The sequence below is a fragment of the Salmo trutta genome, chromosome 23 (genome assembly GCF_901001165.1).
Source record: "Salmo trutta chromosome 23, fSalTru1.1, whole genome shotgun sequence".
Lineage (NCBI taxonomy): Eukaryota > Metazoa > Chordata > Actinopteri > Salmoniformes > Salmonidae > Salmo > Salmo trutta.
Window position 1 is genome coordinate 43,001,131 of NC_042979.1, and position 16,125 is coordinate 43,017,255.

The window sequence follows — 16,125 nt, forward strand, 5'->3', positions numbered from 1 at the left end:
TTCCACAGGGATGCTGGCCCATGTTGACTCCAATGCTTCCCACAGTTGTGTCAAGTTGGCTGGATGTCCTTTGGGTGGTGGACCATTTTTGATACACACGTGAAACTGTTGAGCGTTAAAAACCCAGCAGCGTTGCAGTTCCTGACCCAAACCGGTGCACCTGGCACCTACTACCATACCCCATTCAAAGGCACTTAAATATTTTGTCTTGCCCATTCACCCTTTCAATGGCACACATACACAATCCATTCCTCAATTGTCTCAAGGCTTAAAAATCCTTCTTTAACCTGTCTCCTCCCCTTCATCTACACTGATTTGAAGTGGATTTAACAAGTGACATCAATAAGGGATCATAGCTTTCACCTGGGTTCACCTGGTCAGTCTATGTAATGAAAGACCAGGTGTTCTTAATGTTTTGCTCACTCAGTGTATAAAGATGTCTTTTCATGCTTTATATGGTTTGGTGTGACTTTCAAATTCTACTATGAGTTTAAGCTCTTTTTCATCATGCTTCTCTTTTCCACGCTAACCTCATTGTGTCATAGTACAAGAAAATAACCTCCAAAAAACATCCAAGGAAATATTTTCAAAGTTAGGAACTGCATCCATCTCCTCTGTGTCTTCTCCATTGTGTTTGTGTCTGTGTATTTTCAGTAAAAGGTTATTGGATCACACATTCCCTTCTAGATGGTTCATGGTTTAGGGTCAGTCACCTGTCTGTCTTCACTCTAAATGGGTTCACAGAAATTGCTTAATCTGTATTTCCATTTAAAATTATTATTTTTGATATCAATTTTTTTTTTAATATAGTTTATTAATTAATTTATCTGAAGTCATGGAAGACATCGTTATTGGTTTAATATAAAAATGGCAGTATGTTGCATATAGGCTATGTTTACCTGGAGTGGACACTTAAAGGCACCTTAACCCGACGTATGAACGGTGAAGTGTAGTTATTTAAGGGTGCAGATCACAACAGCAGCTACAGATGAAAACTCATTCATTTGAACAATCTGTCTCTGAGTAACGGTGATATGTTTTCACCAAACACTTGGAAATGTTCTCTGGTGAAATATATTCGGTATTATCAATAACCGTCAACGATTTGCTCACAGATGTGACTGTGTTTGCAGTGAATTTTTGGTGGCTTCTTAGTTGTAATGTTTAGAATGTGTTGATTTAACAGTTAAACCTTATCAGTGTTCGTACCGCATCATGTTAATAGTATACAGTAGAAATGAAAAGTTTTACTTTGGCCGTCATGAAGGAAAAATGCTACTTGAACAACACACGTTTTAATATGCTATACAATTCAAGAAAAAATGTAATATTGTAAGACTGTGGCCGTTCTAAACAGGAATACCCAATGCATTATGGGAATTAATAATAGACTACAGTAATTCTGGACTGAGATGCCCGTTTAATAGAGAATCTTCATTGAACATGGTTTTTAGGCCAGGACTGTTCTTAATCTGTGACCTGGAAACAGGCCCTCAATGTTCACAGTAAAGCATTGTCTTCATAATTACAATGTGGGTTGAAATGTGCTATTTTCCTGCATGACCATTATCCACAGCAATGGAACAAGAAAGTTGCATCGCAGGTCACAGTGCTTTTCAGTGACTCATTTTGATTTAGTGTTCATAGGCTTGTGTGGAACTTTGTCATTTTATTCCTACAAAAGGTTTATTGTCATTTTGACTTTCTGGTCAAATCTTTCAAGCAGCTTGTATACTGTAGTTTAGCTACCTAAAAGCATTTGTTTTGTTTTCTACTGTGTCTATTTATGCCCTGCAATGCCACTGACTTAAGTTTTATTATCTTTCACTTGACATTGTTATTAAAACACTACTACGCTAGGATGTGTGTGACTCAATTTTTTATGAGCAAATAAGAAACAGTTCTCAAATGTCATCGGGACGGGATCCGTAAGATTGTTTCAAAGTGCTGTAATTTTTCCTTCCTTCACATATGGGATGTGACAGATTAAACGTTTGTTCCCTAGAATGTTTTATAAAGATGCTTTCCCCAGCATTATGTTTTCTGTAATGTCTTTTTCTTAAATCATACAAGCTTTGTGTCTGCCAGTGAAAAGCACTATTTGCTAAATTCAACTCTTTTGACTGTATTTGTAGATAAATCAGTTGTAATCATTTAAACCCTAATGGAACATGACGGAGAAGGTACTTATAGAGCACGTCTTGAGAGACATTAGTAGTGTCAAACCACGTGATGATGTCAAATTTGGTCTCTGACGAGAGGTCAAATTAAATGACGGACAGACTGCTGATAGGTGGCCTGTGTTACAGACTGCTGATAGGTGGCCTGTGTTACAGACGGCTGATAGGTGGCCTGTGTTACAGACTGCTGATAGGTGGCCTGTGTTACAGACTGCTGATAGGTGGCCTGTGTTACAGACTGCTGATAGGTGGCCTGTGTTACAGACTGCTGATAGGTGGCCTGTGTTACAGACTGCTGATAGGTGGCTTGTGTTACAGACTGCTGATAGGTGGCTTGTGTTACAGTATCTGCTCTTTGTGTTCTGAGCTCCTCCATATTTCCACAAGAGGGAGAAATGTTTCAGCTCTCGGGGGAAGTTCACTCTAGGTGAGAATCTAGCATCAGCTTCCCCTCCCCTAATCCTAACCTTAATCATTAGTGAGGGAAATGCCAAACTGACTCAAGATCAGTGTCTAGGTGAAACCACCCTACACCATCTTGTTTCTTTACATACACTATATATACAAACTATGTGGACAGCCCTTCAAATTAGTGGATTCAGCTATTTCAGCCACACCCGTTGCTGACAAGTGTATAAAATCGAGCACAAAGCCATGCAACTGTACAGTTTGGTGGAGGAGGAATAATGGTCTGGGGCATTTTTTTATGGTTCGGACTAGGCCCCTTAGATCCAGGGAAGGGAAATCTTAACTCTATAGCTTACAATGACATTTTAGACCATTCTATGCTTCCAACTCTGTGGCAACAGTTTGGGAAAGGCCCTTTCCTGTTTCAGCATGACAATGTCCCCATGCACAAAGTGAGGTCCATACAGAAATGGTTTGTTGAGATTGGTGTGGAAGAACTTGACTGGCCTGCACAGAGCCCTGACCTCAGTCCCTTCGAACACCTTTGGGATTAATTGCAAAGCCGACTGCGTAATCACCCAACATCAGTGAGCGATCTCAGCAATGCTCATGGCTGAATGGAAGCAAGTCCCAGCAGTAATGTTCAGAAATCTGGTGGAAAGCCTTCCCAGAAGAGTGGAGGCTGTTATAGCAGCAAAGGGGAGACCAACTCCATATTAATGCCCATGATTTTGGAATGAGATGTTCGATGAGCAGGTGTCCACATACTTTTGGTCATGTAGTGTGAATGTTAAGATCTCTCAGTTTCCTTATAATGCTAATTTCTGTTCAACATTGACTTTAACCCCCTAAAGTCGTTGGCCGTGCCCCACGAAAATCTAATTAGTATAATCATTTTAAAAATCTGTTTAAGCTAAAGATATCAGTTTTTTTTTGCATGGGCTGTGTCTCAATCCATTACATCCGCCGATGTTCTACTAAGCTAACAAAGGGATTTGTTTTAAGATGGTCACACCAAGGATCATTTAGCTTTTTGATTTAGATTTTTAGGACCCCTTTATGTATACAAAAAAACAATGGGCGGAATGAAACATTGAATTTGGCCTTACTGCTATTATCCCTTAGAAATACATTGAATAACAGATTAATACATTGAATAACAGATTAATACATTTAATAACAGATTAATACATTGAGTAACAGATTAATACATTTAATAACAGATAGTCAAAACAAAAAAAAATACAGAACTTTGTTTTGAAGTGTCTGTCCAATATCTGAGAGATATAAGATAGATCAGGATTATTATAAAAAACAATTTTTTTTTAAATTTTAATTTGCCCCTTTTTTTTAGGCACTAAACTACTTCCATATATGATGTTTCTAAATTTAAACAAGTTGGAAGTAGAGGATCTACACTGACTGTACAAAACATTAAGAACATCTGGTCTTTCATTACATAGACTGTCCAGGTGAACCCAGGTGAAAGCTATGATCCCTTATTGATGTCACTTGTAAAATCCACTTCAATCAGTGTAGATGAAGTGGAGGTCACAGGTTAAAGAAGGACTTTTAAGCCTTGAGACAATCGAGACATGGATTGTGTATGTGTGCCATTGAAAGGGTGAATGGGCAAGACAAAGGATTTAAGTGCCTTTGAACGGGGTATGGTAGTAGGTGCCAGATGCACCGGTTTGGGTCAGGAACTGCAACGCTGCAGGGTTTTTCCACGCTCAACAGTTTCACGTGTGTATCAAGAATGGTCCACCACCCAAAGGACATCCAGCCAACTTGACGCAACTGTGGGAAGCATTGGAGTCAACATGGGCCAGCATCCCTGTGGAACGCTTTTGACACCTTCTAGAGTCCATGCCCCGACTAATTGAGACTGTTCTGAGGGCAAAAGGGGGTGCAACTCAATATTAGAAAGGTGTTCTTAATATTTTGTACACTCAGTGTAAATGTATTGTCTGGACCAATACCCTGTGTAGCTGTAGTTTTGCATGTCTGGAAGAAAAGAAAGTGACCTTTCCAAAAATGTCACAATTTTTGGTCGCTTGGTGAATTACAGTATTGAGAAAGACCAGAATTGTATAGTCATGAGATGGTGCTCTTTACTGTCATGTGTTGAATGGAGAACTATGTGTCCAGCAGACCTGGGTTCAAATACTATTTGAAATCACTGATTTCTGGCCAGTGGTACTTTACCCCAGAAAATCACCTAGGCTGCGTTCAGTACAGAAAAATGTCATAGAACGTTAAATTGAGCGGAAACGGTGCTGTTCTGAACGACCAGTTGAAAAACGGGGTGGGGTTAGGGTAAAAAAAAATGCACCGCTACCCCTTTAAAAATGTCCCTCGTTGCTTCAAGCCACTCCCCGGCGTACCCACTGAACGGAGCAAACGTATCTCGGTCTGTTCAAGAATGTTTTGAGAAAACGTGTCGTTCAGTACAAACTGTTCTTCAAACGTTCAAGCGAACTGAACGCACCCCTGATTAGCAATTAATCCCATAATGGGATAGTTGTACAAGGTCTTATGAGCGAGCTCAACAAGGTGTTCCTCCTCAAAGACAAACTTGTGCCTCAATTTGCATCCCAAATGGCACCCTATTCCCTAAATATTGCACACTTTTGTCAAGGGCCCATATAGGCCTCTGGTCAAAAGTAGTGCACTACATATGGAAAAGGGTGCCGTTTGGTATGCAACCCCTGTATTTGTGAAAAAGTGTTGTCTGTCTCTTACTTTATCACTTTTCACTGTTATTCCTTTTTAATCCGATGAAGAAGGGTCCAGATTGAAGGCCCAATCCTAAACTTAATCATTGGTAGGGAAAATGCAAAACTGGTCCAAGATCAGCGTCTTGGGGGCATGGACAATTCGTTTTTTTCTCTGAATTAATCAGCATTAGAGAGCTGCACCGGGGTCAGGTTGTCACCACACTTTCCAAAATCAAATCATATTCTATTCGTCACATGCTTGCTAATAACAGGTAATAATAAAAGTAATAATAAATAATAATAAACGTACACAACGAGTAACGATAACTTGGCTATATAGACGGGGTATCAGTTCACCTGGATTGACCCAAGAGACACATGTAAGAAGGGGTGTGTTATGTTGGCTGTCATGGACAAAGTGGAGTTTTTATTGGTAAAAACAATAAGATAAATACACAGTGCATTCGGAAAGTATTCAGACCCCTTGACTTTTTCCACATTTTGTTACGTTACAGCCTTATTCTGGGCTCCCGAGTGGCGCAGCGGTCCAAGGCATTGTGTCTCAGTGCTAGCGGCGTCACTACAGACACCCTAGTTCGAATAACTGACTTGCCTAGTTAAATAAAGGTTACATTTAATATATATATTTTTTTATTCTAAAATGGAGTCGATAGTTTTTTTCCCCTCATCAATCTACACACAATACCCCTTAATGACAAAGCAAAAACCTTGTTTTTGTGTGCAAATTTATAAAAAAAAATACAAAACTCAAATATCACATTTGCATAAGTATTCAGACCCGTTACTCAACACTTTGTTGAAGCACCTTTGGCAGCGATTACACCCTCGAGTCTTCTTGGGTATAACGCTACAAGCTTGGCACACCTGTATTTGGGGAGTTTTTCCCATTCTTCTCTGCAGATCCTCTCAAGCTCTGTCAGGTTGGATGGGGAGTGTCGCTGCACAGCTATTTTCAGGTCTCTACAGAGATGGTCGATCAGGTTCAAGTCTGGGCTCTGGCTGGGCCACTCAAGGACATTCAGAGACTTGTCCCGAAGCCACTCCTGCATTGTCTTGGCTGTGTGCTTAGGGTCGTTGTCCTGTTGAAAGGTGAACCTTCACCCCAGTCAGAGGTCCTGAGCACTCTGAAGCAGGTTTTCATCAAGGATCTCTCTGTGCTTTGCTCCGTTCATCTTTCCCTCTATCCTGGCTAGTCTCCCAGTCCCTGCTGCTGAAAAACATCCCCACAGCATGATGATGCCACCACCATGCTTCACCATAGGGATGGTGCCAGGTTTCCTCCAGACATGACACTTGGCATTCAGGCCATAGAATCTTGTTTCTCATGGTCTGAATCTTTAGGTGCCTTTTGGCAAACTCCAAGTCTGGTGTCATGTGCCTTTTACTGAGGAGTGGCTTCCGTCTGGCCAGTCTACCATAAATGCCTGATTGGTGGAGTGCTGCAGAGATGGTTGTCCTTCTGGAAGATTCTCTCATCTCCACAGAGGAACTCTAAATCATTTCCAATCAATCAATTGAATTTACCACAGGTGAACTCCAAGTTGTAGAAACATCTCAAGGATGATCAATGGAAACAGGATGCACATGAGCTCAATTTTGAGTTTCATAGCAAAGTGTCTGAATACTTATGTAAATAATTATTGAAGTTTTTTATTTTTAATACATTTGCAAAATTTCTAAAAACCCGTATTTGCTTTGTCATTATGGGGTATTGTGTGTAAATTTATGAGGGAAAAAATGTATTTAATCAATTTTAGAACAAAGCTGTAATGTAGCAACATTTTGAGAAGGTCAAGGGCTCTGAATACTTTCTGAATGCACGGTAGGTAAAGTCCATTCTCTGTTATTTTTTCTCCTTTTCTTTTAAGAGCTTTGTCACAATGGATAGATATGTAGGGGAGAGCCGGGACGAAAGTAACACAGGGTGAAAGTAACATGCCCATTTTCTCAGATAACACAGAAGCTAGAATGTTGTAGTGAAGTCAGCATGTTCCAAATGTGGAGGATGACCTCCCTGCCAAAAAAGAGCCCAGTCTGACCATGTTTCTCAGAGTTATCAACAAAAAGTGGTTTTGAGCGATGTAAGTTAAAAAAAACGTACCCGGAAGTGTTTTTTTGGTTGTAGAGTTGTGTTTAGTTATTTAAGGTTCCAAACATATGTTGTTGTCTGAACACATCTATTGACTTTATTACAGAATCGGTTTCAAGTATCACGCTAACTAGTCTTGGGTGTGTCCCTAGGAGAAGTTACAGGAGAGACGGGTGGGACGAAGGTCACACAATATAAACTAGTGACCTGGGCCAGTAACCGAAAGGTTGCTGGATCGAGCCCCCGAGCTGACAGGGTAAAAATCTGTCGTTCTGCCCCTGAACAAGGCAGTTATCCCACTGTTCCCCGGTAGGCCGTCATTGTAAATAAGAATTTGTTCTTAACTGACTTGCCTAGTTAAATAAAGGTAAAGAAATATATAATAATTTCCAACCTCATTATTCAAATCGACACACAAATGAAATGATGTCTGATAGAACGTTTGTTGAAAGTAACGAGCATTACAAACCAGAAACGTAGAGATAAGACAGATATTGTGCACTTCTCGCACATGTTACTCCCGCCCCACCGTCAGGTACAAAGTAAGGTTGCGGTAGGTCTGTTCTCTGTCTATTTAATTTAAACAAATTTACCCTAGGAAGGAAATTACAGTTGCTAATGGTAGAGGACATATTGTTTGTCATAATATATGGTGTCTCTAGCTCTATCGAGTAATTAGGGAAAATACTAAAAGTGTTACATTTTCGCCCTGGTTCTTCCCTACATATAACTTAGTGACTGCAACAGGATAGATAATAAACAGCAGCGTCGTATGTGATGAGTCAAAAAAGTTAGTGCAAAAAGGGTCAATGCAGATAGTCAGGGTAGCTACTGAACTACCTATTTAGCAGTCTTATGGCTTGAGGGTAGAAGCTGTTCAGGGTCCTGTTGGTTCCACAATCTGGTACAATGTATAACTTGGGTTGCTGGAGTCTGACAATTTTTAGGGCCTTCCTCTGACACCGCCTGGCATAGAAGTCCTAGATGGCAAGGAGCTCGGTCCCAGTATGCACTACCCTCTGTAGCACCTTGCGGTCGGATGCCAAGCAGTTGCCATATCAAGCGGTGATGCAGCCAGTCAAGATGCTCTCAATGGTGCATCTGTAGAACTTTTTGAGGACCTGAGGGTCCATGACAAATTTTTTCAGCCTCCTGAGGGAGAAGAGGCATTGGCGTGCCCTCTTCACAACTGTGTTGGTGTGTGTGGACCATGATAGATCCTTAGCGATGTGGATACTGAGGAACTTGAAGCTCTCGACCCACTTCACTACAACCCCGTCGTTTCCTGTAGTCCACAATCAGCTCATTTGTCTTGCTAACGTTGAAGGAGAGGTTGTATCCTGCCACCACATTGCCCGGTCTGTGAACTCCTCCCTATAGGCTCGTTGTTGTCGGTAATCAGGCCTACCAATGTCGTGTTGTCAGCAAACTTAATGATGGTGTTGGAGTCGTGTGCTGCCATGCAGTAGTGAGTGAACAGGGAGTACAGTAGGGGACTATGCATGCACCTGCGGGGCCCCTATGTTGAAGGTCAGTGTGGCAGATGTGTTGTTGCCTACCCTCACCACCTGGGGGCGGCACTTCAGGAAGTCTAGGATCCAATGTTAACTTGTTAACCTGTTTAAAGGTCTTACTCACATTGACTACGGAGAACGTGATCGCACAGCCGTCTGGAACAGCTGGTGCTCTCATGCATGGTTCAGTGTTGCTTGCTTCAAAGCAAGAATAGAAGGCTCGTCTGGTAGGCTCACGTCACTGGTTTTCCCTTTGTAATCCGTGATAGTTTGCAAGCCCTGCCACATCCGATGAGCTTCAGAGCCGGCGTAGTAGGATTTGATCTTAGTACTGTATTGATGCTTTGCCTGTTTGATGACTTGTCAGAGGTCACAGCGGGATTTCTTATACATGTCCGGATTAGTTTCCCGCTCCTTGAAATCGGCAGCTGTAGCCTTTATCTCTGTGCGGATGTTGCCTGTATTCCATGGCTTCTGGTTGGGATATGTGAGTACGGTCACTGTGGGGACGACGTCATCGATGCACTTATTATTGAAGCTGGTGACTAAAGTGGTAAACTCTTAAATGCCATCGGATGAATCGCGGAACATATTCCAGTCTTTGATAGAAAACAGTCCTGTAGCTTAGCATCCGCTAAATCGGACCACGTGTTAGCAGGAATCAGGGGGATAGACTTGTGGTCAGATTTTACAAATGGAGTACGAGGGAGAACTTTGTATACCTTTCTGTGTGTGGAGTAAAGGTGATAGAGTTTTGTCTTCTCTAGTTGCACAGGTGACATGCTTGTAGAGATTAGGTCAAATTGATTTTAGGTTCCTAAATTAAAATCTCCGGCCACTAGGAGCTCCCTGGATGAGTATTTTCTTGTTTGCTTATGGCCCTATACAGCTCGTTGACTGCGGTCTTAGTGCCAGCATCGGTTTGTGGTGGTAAATAGAGAGCTACAGTTGAGCTCGCTCAGTTTAGCTCAACACTGATTGGCTATTATTTTATACTTTCTTTTTATCAAGGGAGGCCAAATGCTCTCTGGCTTCACTTGCATTCAATGCTACTGGCGGCAAAAATGTCATACTCTTTATGACCAGAACGCATCAGATTGATGGTCTACACATACAGAGACAGAGGGGCGTTGTTTCCCTCACTCGGATGTTTTTGCCGGTGAGATACATTCAGCCTCTTTCGAATTGAAGGAAAATGATGACAACACAGAGAGGTGAAACATACCTCACTTTAATAATTTATACATACTGTTTTACACACTTTATATATAGTGCCTTCAGAAAGTATTCATACCCTTTGACTTATACAGTTTTGATGTGTTACAGCCTGAATTTAAAATGTATTAAATAAATAAAACTTTCACCCATCAACACACAATACCCCATAATGACAAAGGGAAAACATTCACATACGGTACCAGTCAAAAGTTTGGACATACCTACTCATTCCAGCGTTTTTCTTTATTCTACTATTTTCTACATTGTAGAATAATAGTGAAGACATCAAAACTATGAAATAACATGTAGTAATCATTTTATATTTGAGATTCTTCAAAGTAGCCAACCTTTCCCTTGATGACAGCTTTGCACACTCTTGGCATTCTCTCAACCAGCTTCATGAGGAATGCTTTACAAACAGTCTTGAAGGAGTCCCCACATATGCTGAGCACTTGTTGGCTGCTTTTCCTTTACTCTGCAGTCCAACTCATCCCAAACAATCTCAATTGGGTTGAGGTTGTGTGATTGTGTAAGCCTTGTCACCTGATGCAGCACTCCATCACTCTCCTTGGTCAAATAGCCCGTACACAGCCTATAGGTGTGTTTTGATTCATTGTCCTGTTGAAAAACAAATGATAGTCCCACTAAGCGCAAACCAGATGGGATGGCGTATCGCTGCAGAATGCTGTGCTAGCCATGCTGTTTAAGTGTCACCAGCAAAGCACCCCCACACCATCACACCACCTCCATGCTTCACGGTGGGAACCACACATGCGGAGATCATCCGTTCACCTACTCTGCGTCTCACAAAGACACCGCGGCTGGAACAAAAAAAAGACATTAAATAATGAAACTTTCGTCTCTGTGTTGTCATAATTGTCTTTCAATTGGGAGGAGGCTGAATGTATCTCACCAGCGAAAGTATCCAAGTGAGAGAAACAGCGCCCCTCTGTCTCTCTACATGCAGGCCACTGTATCTGATGAGGTCTGGTCATGAAGAGTATGACATTGTTGCCACCCGTAGCATTGAATGCATGGGAAGCCAGCAAGCATTTGGCCTCCCTTGATAAAAAGTATAAAATAATAGTTAATCAGCTTTGAGCTAAACTGAGCAAGCTCAACTGTGAATGGTCCTAGCGCGCCAAAAACAAGTGTCAAGGGAAGCCAGTTTCGATTTAGCTTCACTCCTATCACAGATAAATATGTCATCGACAGAAACAACTTCAATTGTTGCATCTTGTTGTGTTCTTGTCCTCTGGTAGCAAGCTAGATAGCAAAAAGTCCCTTTCCTAAATTAGCCATAGATGGAGATAGGGATTTGGACTTGTGATTTTACTTTATTCTCCGTGCTGGAGATGATAAAGACGATTCTGATCTAACCATAAAATACATTGTTCCTCTGGACTGAGGGGATGGAAGTTCAATATGTAGCTAGATGTAGAAGGCTAATGTTAACTAGCTAACGTTGCCATGAAAGGAAGTTAGGCTAGAGAGCAAGCATTTTACCCAGGTAGCCTAGGGCAACAAAAAATAAAAGCGTGTACTGTATGACAGTGTCATTGACCGTTTCGTTAACATGAAAGAAAGGAGGATGGCATTTTTTTTCTACTTCCACACACAGACACACAGAAATCAGAACCATGAACAGCCACATCATATTTAGCATACATTGATTGGACTAAATTGCTTTTGGTATTTTTTTGTTGTCACTGTATTATACTAAGCAGAGGTGATTTGATGATGTTGAAATGGTGCTGGAATAGTGGAGGCAGCTCCTGTTTTCTTTGTGACTTGCAGTAACTGTCCGTGGTTCTAAATCAATAGTTGTTTACTAGTCTGCAAGGCATATGAACTAACAGGTTATAGAGCAAAAAAATCTATGAACACTGGTTACTTTAATAATATTTATGTTCTGTTTTATCAACTTTTTATATGTATATACTGTATTCTAATCATGGCTTTTCCTGTATAACTACTGCTGTACACACCTTTTCTATTCATATACTGTATTTAACAGATGCTCTTATCCAGAGCAATTAGGGTTAAGTGCCTTGCTCAAGGGCATCTCGGCAGATGTTTTACCAAGTCGGCTCAGTGATTCGAACCAGCGACCTTTCAGTTACTGGCCCAACACTCATAACCGCTAGACTACCTGCCATTATGTGTACATATATCTCTATTCCGGTCTCTGATATTTCTCATTCTGATATATCAGAATGTATGATTTTTGTGGATTATGTGTGTATTGTTTTTTAAATGTTTTGTATTGCTAGGTATTACTGCACTGTTGGAGCTAGAAACACAAGCATTTCACTGAACCTGCGATGACATCTGCAAATCGGTGTATACTACCAATAAACATTTATTTGATTTGATCTATTGGGCATAATGATGATACTGAAAAATACAGTACCTAAAATCTACCCACTATGCATTTAATACTGTATCTAAATCATATGTTATGACATTTTGGGACTGTCATATCTTTGAGTGTCCTTTAAGTAAGCAAGCAACCACCAAGCAAAAAAAGTCTGCCTAACAAAAGGTTAAATGGGAAAACCCTCAGTTTCACAACCACTACTTTTTACAGAAGTTGTTGGGACATATCTATTGTGTAAATAGTGTGTTATCAATTGTCTCTTTCAACCTGAGCCTTTATAAGGAAAGCTGAAGTTGACTTGATCACACTTTTAGAGACACAGGCCTTATTTTCATCCAAACCATTAGACATAGCTGTCTATCTGTTCAGAATGAGAGCTGTTGTTGTTCTCCTGCTTGTGGCTGTGGCCAGTGCTAAGGTGTATGACAGATGTGAGCTGGCCAGAGCGCTGAAGGCATACGGAATGGATGGCTACGCTGGAAACAGCCTGCCCAACTGTGAGTGATAATATTCTTGATCGTGGTCTTTGAGGATGTGTGTGTGTGTGTGCATATCGTTGTATGTTTCTGAGCTCCAAAAATATGTTACCATAGCTAACCTTACACTGAGGTTAATGTTGACATCCACCGTGTGACTATCTGTCCTCTAAGGGGTGTGCCTGTCTAAATGGGAGTCGAGCTACAATACCCAGGCCACCAACCGCAACACCGACGGCTCCACCGACTATGGCATCTTCCAGATTAACAGCCGCTACTGGTGTGACGACGGACGTACCCCGGGGGCTAAGAACGTCTGTGGTATCCGCTGCAGCCGTGAGTAGCCTGCATACCGAATGGCATCGCATACATAGTGCATTACTTTTGACCTGAGAAATGTTCCGGGTTGAGGGCTATTGGCAGTGTAACTGTATGAGAGGTTAGAGGAGGTTCGTCCGAGGATGAGAAATTGTGTTTTATTGAGAGGCAGGGGCAGTAACGTGAACTAGAAACAGTGGCTTCAGAAAGTATTCATACCCCTTGACTTATTCCACTTATTTTGTTGTGTTACAGCCTGAATTTAAAATGGATTAAATACAGATTTAGTGTCACTGGCCTACACACACAATACCCCATAATGTCAAAGTGGAGTTATGTTTTAAGACATTTTTACAAATTCTGGAGTGCAAATATGCTTAACAAGTCACATATGTTGTGTGCAATAATAGTGTTTAACATGATTTTTGAATAACTACCTCATCTCTGTAAGGTCCTTCAGTTGACCAGCGAATTTCAAATACAGATTCAACCACAAACACCAGGAAGGTTTTCCAATGCCTTGCAAAGAAGGGCACCTATTGGTAGATGGTTAAAAAATTTAAAAAAGCAGACATGGAATAACCCTTTTAACATGGGGAAGTTATTAATTATGCGTTGGATTGTGTATCAATACACCCATTCACTACAAAGATACAGGCGTCCTTCCTAACTCAGTTGCCAGAGAGGAAGGAAACCGCTCAATGAGTCCAATGGTGACTTTAAAAAGTTACAGAGTTTAATAATGGCTGTGAAAACTGAGGATGAATCAACAACATTGTAGTTACTCCACAATACTAACCTAAATGACAGAATGAAAAGAAGGAAGTCTGTACAGAATACAAATATTCTAAAACATGCATCCTGTTTGCAATAAGGCACTAAAGTAATACTAAAATGTGGAAAATAATTAACTTTATGCCCTGAATACAAAGCGTTATGTTTGGGGCAAATCCAACACAACACATCACTGAGTACCACTCTTCATATTTTCAAGCATGGTGATGGCTCCACCGACTATAAAAATAGAAATACTTTTCCCAAGTAACAAATGAATGGCATGATCCTTAGCATTTGGCATAAGGGTGATACATTATAAATTAGACAAAATAAATGAGCAATCCATATTTAGTCTGCCTGTCAGTGGCTTAATGCTTGTGTATTATGACAATATTGTCAAGCATTAGGCAATAATGTAGTTCAAAGCTGGTTCAGGAAGTTTGAATTCATGTTCCATCATGTTATGGGTATGCTTGTCTTTGGCAAGGACTAGGGAGTTTTTTTTAGGATAAAAAGAAACGGAATAGAGCTAAGCCTGAAGGAAAATCCTAATCACTTCCCTGATTACTTCCTCTTTATTTAGCCCTCTTTATTTAGCCCTCTGTGTTCATCAGTCCTTAGATTGTCTCTCACGTTCAGTACGCTTCCCATGTTTGTTCTTTTGTATCTGTTCCGTATTAAACTCACCTTCTGCACCTGCTTTCTGACTCCCAACGTATACTGGGAGACAAATATACCTTTCAGCAGGACAATAACCTAAAACACAAGCCCAAATATACACCGGAGTTGCTTACCAAGAAGACAGTGAATTTTCCTGAGAGACATAGTTATACAGTTTTGACTTAAATCAACATGAATATTCATGACAAGACTTGAAAATGACTTCAAAAATCTCGCAATGATCAACATCCAACTTAATAAACAAAGAATAATGTGCAAATGTTGTACAATCAAGGTTAATAATACTTATGTAAATTAGATACGTCTGTATTTCATTTTCAATAAATTTGCACAAATTTCTAAAAACATGTTTTCGCTATTGTCTGTAGATGGGTGAGAAAAAAAATCTATATAATCAATTTTGAATTTAGGCTGTAACACAACAAAATGTGTAATAGGTCAAGGGGTATTAATACTTTCTGAAGGCACTATAATGTTGATCTTACATAATTCTGATGTTACATTTGAATACAGTCAAAATGAGAATAAACAGACACTGGGGCCTACTTCTCTATCATAAACCCTGAACCAACATACCTGCATTGTTTCATTGTACAGTAATCTGCTTTTGTTCTTGTTGTTTTCTTAGCTTTCGGTTCCTCCTGTTTCCCGGACGGTACTATGACTAAAGGTTTCTCTTCCTCTTTCTTCTGACAGAGCTGCTAACTGATGACATCACAGTGGCGGTCAGTTGTGCCAAGCGTGTGGTGTTGGACCCGAACGGAATCGGGGCATGGTAAGGTGGCAGGTTTCCCTGAAAGTACTATGTTACAAAAACATTTAAGTTACAAAATAATTAGCCATACTTTATGTTACCTGTAGCCCAATATCACTCTACAAGGCTATGTATAAATGGGATAACCTGTAACAAATTAGCTCTCGCCTTTTAGAAGAACTTAAATGGTAAGGACTGCCTGTACATGGTGATTATCTACCTGATATACTCCCTTAAAATGACCCTGAATGATTGCCTACGTACTGTAAACCGTTTCCAAGTCTTCTATCATCCTTCAATTCCACATGATGTTCTGTTGTCTTATATCTGATATTTAATGTCTATATATCAAATATCAACATGATGGTGTGTGTACGTTTTAGGGTGGCTTGGCGCCTTCACTGTCAGAATCAGGACCTGAGGCCCTACGTGGACGGCTGCGGGGTCTAAGACCATACTGGAGCAGCTGAACACTTCTCAGCCCATTCTGAAGCAGACTTAACTAATAGGATGGATCCATTCTGTACTATCCATCAGTATCTGCAGCTTTAACTAGTACATTTTCACATATTGATACATTTTAGATTTA

At 40.6% G+C, this 16,125-nt stretch overlaps 1 protein-coding gene across 1 annotated transcript; it reads left to right on the forward strand.

The window, feature by feature from the left end:
• The first annotated feature begins 12,786 nt into the window (after positions 1 to 12,786).
• lyz (lysozyme) lies at positions 12,787 to 16,114 on the forward strand. The gene is made up of 4 exons (XM_029710445.1): positions 12,787 to 13,027; positions 13,181 to 13,342; positions 15,479 to 15,557; positions 15,920 to 16,114. The coding sequence occupies exons 1-4, from the start codon at positions 12,901 to 12,903 to the stop codon at positions 15,984 to 15,986; spliced, it is 435 nt and encodes a 144-aa protein (XP_029566305.1). The 5' UTR covers positions 12,787 to 12,900; the 3' UTR covers positions 15,987 to 16,114.
• Positions 16,115 to 16,125: the final 11 nt, after the last annotated feature.